Here is a 10322-nt window from a genome sequence, read left to right as displayed (position 1 = left end):
TCATCCTTATTGATCGATCCTCTCTTTTATTTAATAACGTATGCATGCCTTGTATGTTCTGTGTTCTTTACTATACTGTTCTGGCCTCGGGCAATTAAACATTGTATCACTTTTTATTGTGATATGCAACTCTTCAAAAAAGGAAACTGTATTATGGAATTACTCATCTGCATGGAATTTTAGTTTATTTTTGATACTATATTGCTGTATTCCCGATCTGCTTGGGATCCGATGCTCGATTTATTCATGTTTCCGTTTCTGTTTCAGTACTAGTACAATGTAATGATTTTGTGCTTTCATGAAGTATTTTGCGATGTTTTTATCTATCTAGCAATTTAGAAGACATGTAGAGCATTTAACTAGACAGTTGAATTTGCATGTGCAACAATGCTTGCTTAGAGCAGCCCTTGACTGGTTACATTATTGCGATGACCTGTGTTGTTCTTAGTTGTGCTACAGTATGTGTTCCGTGTTGTTTGCACTTGTTAGCCAAATCATTGCACACACAGTGTTAATGCGATGTTGCGGGTTTGTGACCTAGGATTTCAGCTGAATTCCTGTTTGTATAATGTATCTGCTACATGTTGTTTTCATCTTGATAGCTAGCAGCCTAGCACCATGAACTTTGATTGTGAAATCTCTATATGCTGTAAAATTAATTGGGTCAGTCTCGAATTTGTTGTGAATTGTAAGATGCTTCAAGTAAATATATTTTTCCTTCTCGCGTGTAGGCGGTCAGACGAGACAACAAGTAGAGGTTCAATCTATTGGAGGAGTATGGCGAGTTGCTGATTTGGGCTAACCAGGGGCACACTGTGGCAGTATGTTTTCTGCCTGAACTATCCTGCACTAATGTATTCTGCTTTTACAAGTAAGATTTAAGATGTGTTCATACTCTTCATGATCATCGCCATGTACTGGTTGTTATTTTTTGTAACTTCTAAAAGCATTGTACTAGCTGAATTTGTGTTATCATTCTAAAGAACTTGTCCTTTTTATTGAATGGTGTCTTCATAATATATTGGCTCCAGTTTTCTGATTCTTCTCTGTTGATTCATGTAACAGGGCGACCGTGGAGGCATGTAACAGGTCCTGACTATGAGCAGGAGCAGGTGCATGTGCCTGTTTGTAATGCTATCGAAGGAGCTCCATCCTAAAGAATATAGTGCTTGTAGAACTTGTAAATTAGTTACTCCACTTGTAGAGTTATTTGTAGAGCAGGAGCACCATTGTATTGCTTGTTATTTGTAGAGCAAGAGCTCCATACAGAATCTGGCTCTATACTGAATCTGGCTTTTGTTATTTGAAGTATTATATGTGTTTTTTGTTAGTGCCAATTTAAATATTGGTTATTTATTTACTGTCAAAATGAAATGAGGAATATGACCCTAACAAGTCGGACCCACTTACTAGAGCCTGACAACTTGGGCCCACTTACCAGAACATGATAACTGAGATCCATCTGACTAGTGGACCCATGATACATATAAAAAACAAACTGTTGAGATAAAAAGGCCATAGCCAAAAAATAAGATAAAAGGCCACGACCTAAAAATGAAAGCCACGGCCCAAAAATGAAAAGGCTATAGTGCGGGCTTAACTCATTTAGCTGACAAAAATAAACAGAAAAAATATATTAGAGGGCTGAATTGTTGGGCTCGGCCCATCTAAAGCAGCGAAATGGACCGGGCTAATTCTTATCAACGACTTTTTCATTTGGTCACAATTTTGCCATGTCAGCTAGCCACGTCGGATCCGACGTGGCCTGGGAAAACAGCTAGCGACCAAAACAGAAGGTCGTAGGATCAACGACCTGTTGTTTTGATCGTTGCTTTCAATGACCTTATCACAAAAGAAGGTCGTTAATTTCAGTTTACGATGGCCAGCTTTTGACCATCTGTTTTTGGTCACAAAAAGGTCACAAATGAAAAACAATGACCAATCAGCGACCAATAGTGATGGTCGCAAGTTGACATATTTCTTGTAGTGATAATACACAATGTCAGAATAACTACACAGTTAAGATGCCCAAATCAAATCAAATAAAGCCTGATCAACATCCTCCTCACTGCTCATAGAGATTAAAAAGGAAGTATCTTCCAGAACTAAAGCAAAAAACAAGGAGTTCCTTATTCTGATGATCCCTCGGGAAAAAACCTGGAGCAAAAATAAAACATAGTGATTCCATTCATTTGTCTTGGTCAATCTCTATTAATCCAAATGGTTTCATACATTAAGACTAAGGAAAGCATTGCAAAAAATGGTTTCATAGGGATTCCCTGTTCATTTGTTCCACGTTAAGTGCATAAGGTTAACACAAAAGGATTAAAAATTGAACTATTGAGTGAAGCCATTCACAGCGTACATTAATTGGCAATCAGGACCCCAATTCAACTAAGTTAGATTTATATATGTCATTGGCAGGCGTCATTTAAGCATTAGGCCCTCATTTAATCAGTATGACAGACATCAAAAGATGAAACATAAATAAATATTGCCTGTTTATATAAGTAGTCGTTAGGAAGCAATGCAAATTCTAGTATTTATCATAACAAGCCAGCAAGGCTTATATTAAAAACACGACTGCAAGAAAGTAATGCAATTTTTATCAGGAACACCATTTCAACGGAGTATATCTCACATAGTCTGCTCACAATACATACACAATCAATGTATAAATCAAAATAAAATCAAAGAAGAGAAGCCAGCCCAGCAATGCAGCTTGTATCCCGTAGATAAGTGATATATGGATCCGTGCTGAGATAAGCAATAAGGGGCAAGTTTAACTTCTTTCTGAAATCTTTTAGGAATCCTCTTGTGCCCCACCATATTATTAAATCCACAGTAAGATAAGAAATAGGGGACAAAGAAGTTAGAATCCAGAATATCCATATATCGGAGGAAAATCGAGACAATACAATTTCACAATCATATTAAAAAAGGACTAATTCACATGTTAAAATGGCATGAAAACAATACTGAAAAGGATAAGGATGTACCCTAAAGGTTGTTCTCCAAGGCATTTTTTTGTCAATAGATGACACAACTTATTAGCTGGCTTGCTTAAAAACACTAACAAGTAGGAAAACAAATATAGAAATTTCACTTGAATAGTAGTACATCACAAATATTTATAGGCATGTAGTGTTGTTCAATTTTAAAATATAAATTACCATTGAGTCACTACATTGTGGGTACATGTTACATGACCCGTTAGCATTGTAACCAATAAGATGCATGAGAGAATTGCATAATATCCTGTACAAAGTTAAAGGCTAGTGCATTTTCAGTTTTTGAATGCAGATTGAAATATCAAGACTAAATGTTGTAGAAGAAAAGCTATAACAACAAATTAGCTTTTTGCATGGAGGTCTTTTCTCCTCAATTGACATGACACTGCAGCAGGCAAGGCAAGTGACACATTTTCATATGCATGACTACCAAGAAGTAGTATCACATTGACATGCAATTGTACCTGTCTTAAGCATCAAGGAGATCCATGCCTCTCATCTTATTTCAGTCAAATTCTTTCTAGGAAGGAGTTATGGTGCCATAGGAATGAATGGAATTCCAAACTTCCATTAGAATCTTCAGCAAATTAACCTAGTATAAAGGGGAATGCTCTACTCTAAAGGACATAAACATAAATTGAAGAAGAGTGCACTGGTAAATTCGAACTCCTCAAACACGTTTCCATACATGATCCAATTGAATAAGCAGCTCCTTTACACGAATGGACCATAGATGCCTTAGGAGATAGCAAGGAGACATATTACCTAATGCCTAGGCCAGCAGAAGAGGTATGGAACGCGAGAAGAAGCTGCGAATCGGCGGGGATATACGTCATTAGTTTACTGTGGTTCTAGCGCAAGTGTTATTCCTGACCCTATTCATGTGATTGGATCCCCAAACTACATATGGATTCCCAGATCCATCAGGTCGGGGAGGCGAGTCCATGGAGAGACGCATGGTCGCCGGGGCAGGGGGTCCGTCCTTCGTCCTGGTGGCGCTTAGCCGGCGTTGGAGGCGCAATGGTCGATGTGCACAGCCGATAGCAGGAGATATCGAGAGGAGGGTATGCGAGATGGGGACCGAGGGATGAAGGAGGAGCGACCGCGGGAAGGAGTCCACTGCAGCCGACGGCGAGGCCGTCGGTGGTGGGTGGAGACCTAGTCGCTCACCTTTCTCCTCTCAGATGCAGACCAGGGGAAATTAATTGCGAGATCACATACGCGAGGAGGAGGAGGAAGCGGCGCAGCGGCGGCTTGGATGAGGGAAAAACAAATTAGGTGTGTTGCGAGGCAGCACAACGCAGGCCTTTTTTTTTGCAGCTCTATCGCCCTATGCCTTTGCTACCGACTACCTGTAGACATGTACAGTAGCTGGTTGGACCTGGTACCCCAGTTCTGACCAAGCCAACTGAGCTGAGTCGTGAAAACAGAAAACCGGACGGTAAGAAGCAAAACTGAACCTGCAATCTCTCTGAGCGTCTCAATTCGTGGGAGCTTAATAACTGTACTGATGATGGGAGCCAATAGTTGTATATGTATTAGATATGGTATTCAATTTGTATAGCCAAAAAAAGGGGGAATACTAGATGTCCACGATTCAAATCTTAAAGCAACCGATGGATGATCAGATTGTTACCAATGGGTAACACTAACGTTCAAAGTGACTTTCTGGTGCGTAGAGTTTTGGGGTCAAGTGAGAATGGCCGGTCGAGTCTAACGAAAGATGCTTCTTTTAGGTGTAACCAGGGATTGTTCAAAACTCAAAATATTTGGATACAAATAATCTCCGGGAATCTCACTAGCCACGCACGATGACGGACCTCAAGAGTTGATGCCGCCTTAGCTAAACTATGTGTGATGCGTTAATTACCCGAAAAACAAAGTGATGCGTTAATTTATTTATTTATTGAGAAGAAGTGATGTGTTAATTAGTACTCCAGTTTGTTAGTTACGGTATGTCCAATCCAATACTCTAAACGTGTAAATATATTGTTTTGTCTGCAAGACTGTAACCAAACAGGTACTACATGAGCAATGTTTTGGAATATGTAATTAGCTCCGATTGCGTGACAAGTAGGTGTATGTGTCCATTTCCTTTTGTCCACATCGTGGAATGGTTAAAACCGAGAGAGCCCGCTGACCCAGCGAGCTGGAGCGTGTCCGCTGAAAACTTCGGCACGTACGTGCCTACTTCCGATCATGCAGAAAGTCGCATGCATACCACCGATCGACAACGATCTTCTTTTTCAACACAGTAGTGACGTGGACACTTATATATACGCATTAATCCTATAAACACACACAAGCGTATCTTATCCTTATGAGCACCTCTGAGACTGTGCCGGCATATCATTTTGAGACTAAAATGTCTCCTTCCACTAAACAAACATCATTAAAAAAATAAAATAAATTCAGAAAAATGCGGGCATCATTGCCAAGTCTAAATCTTAAACCCTGACGAGTTGGTTCTAGTACAAAAGAAACCTAACCATCTGAGCACATAAATGTCCACGGCCGACGTAATAACGCACTAATTGGACAACTACCACCTGGTCGCTGGACCAACCGGAGCGAAATTCAAACCAAGCTGCTGCAACATGACAACCGGGGTGCAAACAAACATGGCATCCAGGAATTTCGACCAGTAGAGATGCTGAATTTGCCTCTCGCTAATCGATCCGTTTCATTACGTACGTCCGCAGGTCAGATGCGCCACCACCCACCACCTCGGGCGGGCTATATATACATCCCTTCACCAGCAGGCAGGGTACGTACCAGGCCAAATCTGTTCACGGCACTTGGGTGGCGGACTGCATCTTGCTAGATCCTAGAGAATACATCGCCATGCCTGCCACCATCTCATCTTCACTCTGCACAGTCGCCGCCCTGTCCGGCCGTCGGGCCAGCCAGCAGGGAGGCAACAAGCAGCGGGTGGTTGCGCAGCCTCTCGCGGCTGGTGCCGTCACGGAGGCGCCGCCGCTCGCCAGTGCTCCGCGGCGCCGTGGTGGTGCCGACGAGCTCGTGGCGTGGAAGAGTATCCGGCAGGAGAGGTGGGAGGGCGCGCTGGAAGTGGAGGGAAACCTCCCTCTCTGGCTGGTGGGTTAATGGATTACTTGCACAAATCTACCTGTGCATGCCTTCGTTTTGTTTTGTTTTCCATCTTGGAGATTCTTCATACCTGAACTACTGACATACTAACCTCAAACGTCCGTTTATACAATCTGCCGGTGGTCCACGTGAAGGTTAGCCGTGCGTTTTCTCTTGGAGAATGCGAATCTTTTCCGTTACTTCGATTCAAACCTTGACCATATATGCATGTAACAAACAATTGTTTGATAAAATCATGCATATGCGTATAAGTACTTTTAGACCATGCCACACTGCGTAACACATTCTTTCCATTAAACTAACTACTTTTATCAAACTATAAAAACTACTTTTATCAAGGTGTAGATCGGCAACACCAAGTATCCATACTCTTAAAAGGTGAATTGAGACAAAATATAGGATACTCCTATAAGTAGCATTCTCATCAGTAGTATCAACTAACAGTCTAATGATTCGCAAAAAAGAAAAACTAACAGTCTACCGAGGACGGGTAGCCAACTTTTATATTTCGTTGTAAAGTCGGTTGGTGAAGCGCATCCAATTTAGTCAGACATCAACAACGAAGGAGGAAGGAGGCAACACAAAACTATGATGATACAAAGTTTTGTTGTTTCTCGCAACTTTGTTTTGGATGAAACTTGTTACACCCAAATTCCAGATAAAGATGGAAGACCAATACAGTATAAATATGAGCACCAAGTTTTGAACCCTGGTGGATGGAGTCAATGCCCCCCCCCACCCCACCCCCACCCCCATCCACACCCTCCAACCCAACGCCACCACGACACCAGAAATAGCGGTTCTCTTTGATAGAGATACAGCAGGGAATAGAGAATGAAAAAGATGAAATAAACACAGAGGAACACAAGATTTTAATGGGGAAAACCCGGGGAAAAACCACGCGCACCAAAGCTAGCGAAACTTTGCTATATCAGGAGAGGTTAAAAATGGCCGAGATTTACAACAACGATCTTATCCCGTGCGGCAGCTTATAAAGGATATATATATAGTAATGGTGACCCAAGTCGAAACTGATTCATATCGAAATTGATCCACTATGGCCCAAGCCTCACGGCGACGGGCCTCCATTCCGCTCAAGTTAGCCTTTATAGGAATTTGGATCACAACTTAACAAATAGTGGTTCTCTCTGTGCCAATTTCTTGCCCACATCCGTTAATGCATATGCAGTATTAAAATGTGGGTTGGTGGTGCTAAATCAGCAGGTATATGTTGCACTATAATACGGTTATACAAACATGTATGCGCGACTTGTGACTAAGCTGTGATTGTTATGGTCCAGCTACTCATCTTAGCAATCATCAGCCCATGGAGGTAAGTTGTAATTTACGTGATTGATAAATTATAAGTTGGACAGATTTGTTCTTTGCGCCGCAATAATTGATCGGGTAGTATATGCACTCTCTCTCTCTCTTTTTGTTGAGAAATTTATATGCACTCTCTCTGTTGCGCAGGATGGCACGTACCTGAGGAACGGCCCGGGCCTATGGGACCTCGGGGACTATGGCTTCCGCCACCTGTTCGACGGCTACGCGACGCTGGTGCGCGTCTTGTTCCGTGACGGGCAGGCCATGGGCGCGCACCGGCAGATCGAGTCGGAGGCGTACAAGGCGGCACGCGAGCACGGGAAGCTGTGCTACCGCGAGTTCTCGGAGGTGCCCAAGCCGGACAGCTTCACGTCCTTCATCGGGCAGCTCGCGAGCCTCTTCTCGGGCTCCTCCCTCACGGACAACTCCAACACCGGCGTCGTCAGGCTTGGCGACGGCCGCGTGCTCTGCCTCACGGAGACCGTCAAGGGCTCCATTGTCGTCGACCCGGACACGCTGGACACGGTGAGTAAGTTCGAGTACGAGGACAAACTGGGCGGCCTGATCCACTCGGCGCACCCCATCGTCACCGATACCGAGTTCTGGACGCTGATCCCGGACCTGATCCAGCCCGGGTACGTGGTGGCGAGGATGGACGCCGGGAGCAACGAGAGGCAGTTCGTGGGCAGGGTGGACTGCCGCGGCGGTCCCGCGCCCGGGTGGGTGCACTCGTTCCCCGTCACCGAGAACTACGTGGTCGTGCCGGAGATGCCGCTGCGGTACTGCGCGGCGAACCTCCTCCGCGCCGAGCCCACGCCGCTGTATAAGTTCCAGTGGTACCCTGATTCCGGGAGCTACATGCACGTCATGTGCAAGGCCAGCGGCAACATCGTAAGTTGCTTTTTTTTCTACGATCGATGCATGCGTTTAGCCGTTCGATCGACTTTGGTTTCTGATAAACTAATTTTGGGATTAAAAGGTGGCGAGCGTGGAGGTGCCGCCATTCGTGACGTTCCACTTCATCAACGCGTACGAGGAGAAGGACGAGGAGGGGCGCGTGACGGCGATCATCGCCGACTGCTGCGAGCACAACGCCAACACCTCCATCCTCGACAACCTCCGTCTCCACAATATACGGAGCTTTACCGGCGAGGATGTCCTCACCGACGCCAGGTACTACGACGAGACGAGATTCTCCTGCCAGAACGTACGCCCCGGCCGTGCGGATCTTGATTCTTGATGCATGCAATCATGGACGTACGTGCAGGGTGGGGCGGTTCAGGATCCCGCTGGACGGCAGCCCATTCGGCGAGCTGGAGGCGGCGCTGGACCCGGAGGAGCACGGGCGCGGCATGGACATGTGCAGCATCAACCCGGCCCACCTCGGCAAGGAGTACCGCTACACCTACGCCTGCGGCGCGCGCCGGCCGTGCAACTTCCCCAACACGCTCACCAAGATCGACCTGGTGGAGAAGACGGCCAAGAGCTGGTACGAGAAGGGCGCCGTGCCGTCCGAGCCCTACTTCGTGCCCCGCCCCGGCGCCGTCGAGGAAGACGACGGTTAGTTCCTTGTTTGTTTTTCTTTATCCTCCCGTCGCCATTCACTGATAACTTGGGTTGCGGAATTGTGATATAGGCGTGGCCATATCCATGGTGAGCGCCAAGGACGGGTCGGGCTCCGCGCTGGTGCTGGACGCCAAGACCTTCAAAGAGATCGCCCGGGCCAACTTCCCCTACGGGCTGCCCTACGGCTTGCACTGCTGCTGGGTGCCCAGGGACAAGTAACAACATATACAGCACCAGAGTCAACATACAGGGTCAGCGAACCAAGGTCTGTGGTCGCATATATATGCACGTACGTGTATGTCCTTTTTTTTTGCATGGTCCGTACGTGGATGCATGTGTCGCTCGTTTTGTGTATAAGGAAGGAAAAGACTATACAAATAGTGATTTATAGACTTATCACAGACGTGAGATGTCGTATACGGGAAGCGAAACTATAGGGATCGGAGCGGGCACGGCCCGATCATCAGTGCTCAAGTAAGAGCATCTCCAACAGCCGCGCTATGTGCCGCGCGCAAAAAACCTGTTTGCCACGCGCGCTTCGGCTGGTTTAGCGCGGCCGCGAGCTCTGGCTCCAGCAGCCGCGTTATAATGCAGCGCGCAAAAATACAACGCGCGCGATTCGCCGGGCGTGCGCAACTTAGCTACAAAATGAGTTTGAAACAATTATCAAAATGCAATGAACATGTTAAATTTGTCACAAACATCTTTCAACCAAGTTCATGCCCACAAGTTCATACCCACAAGTTCATCCAACCAAGTTCAAAATGCAAAGTAAAGTTCAAGACATATAAATGAAAGACACATCAAACATCTTCCTCGTCTTCGTCCTCATCTTCCGAAGACGATTCTTCCGCCTCCGAAGATGAATCTTCCTCCCTATCCTCATCATGCATCGCATCACGTGAAGCTCCGACGGTGTTGGCAAGATCTTTAACGGCATCTTCACGGGAATGTGTGTGAGGAGGCACATCGAAAGACATTCCACCCATGACCGGAGGTGCACCCATGCCTCCCATAAGAGTAGCGAAACTCATGCCTCCCATGGCGGCCATAGCGTCAGAGGGTGCTCCAAAGCCACCCATGCCTCCCATGGCGGCCGGAGGTGCGCCCATGCCTCCCATGGCGCCCAAGCCACTCATGTCTCCCATGGCGCCGAAGCCACCCATGCCTCCCATGGCGGTCGGAGATGCACCCATGCCTCCCATGGCGCCGAAGCCACCCATGCCGCCAAGGCCACCGCCACCCATTGTGCGGATCATGGCTCTTTTTTGGATCAAGACTTCTTCACGAGCAGGGTTGACATATTCCAGT

The 10322-nt window shown here is 46.0% G+C and overlaps 1 protein-coding gene across 1 annotated transcript; it reads left to right on the top strand.

Annotated features, from left to right (window-relative positions):
- Positions 1-5855: 5855 nt before the first annotated feature.
- On the top strand, positions 5856-9323 carry LOC119279309 (carotenoid cleavage dioxygenase 8 homolog B, chloroplastic-like). The gene is made up of 5 exons (XM_037560594.1): positions 5856-6107; positions 7593-8336; positions 8425-8618; positions 8713-9005; positions 9082-9323. The coding sequence occupies exons 1-5, from the start codon at positions 5856-5858 to the stop codon at positions 9228-9230; spliced, it is 1632 nt and encodes a 543-aa protein (XP_037416491.1). The 3' UTR covers positions 9231-9323.
- Positions 9324-10322: the final 999 nt, after the last annotated feature.

The sequence above is a fragment of the Triticum dicoccoides genome, chromosome 3B (genome assembly GCF_002162155.2).
Source record: "Triticum dicoccoides isolate Atlit2015 ecotype Zavitan chromosome 3B, WEW_v2.0, whole genome shotgun sequence".
Classification (NCBI taxonomy): Eukaryota; Viridiplantae; Streptophyta; class Magnoliopsida; order Poales; family Poaceae; genus Triticum; species Triticum dicoccoides.
This window is presented reverse-complemented; position numbering and strand designations above follow the sequence as displayed.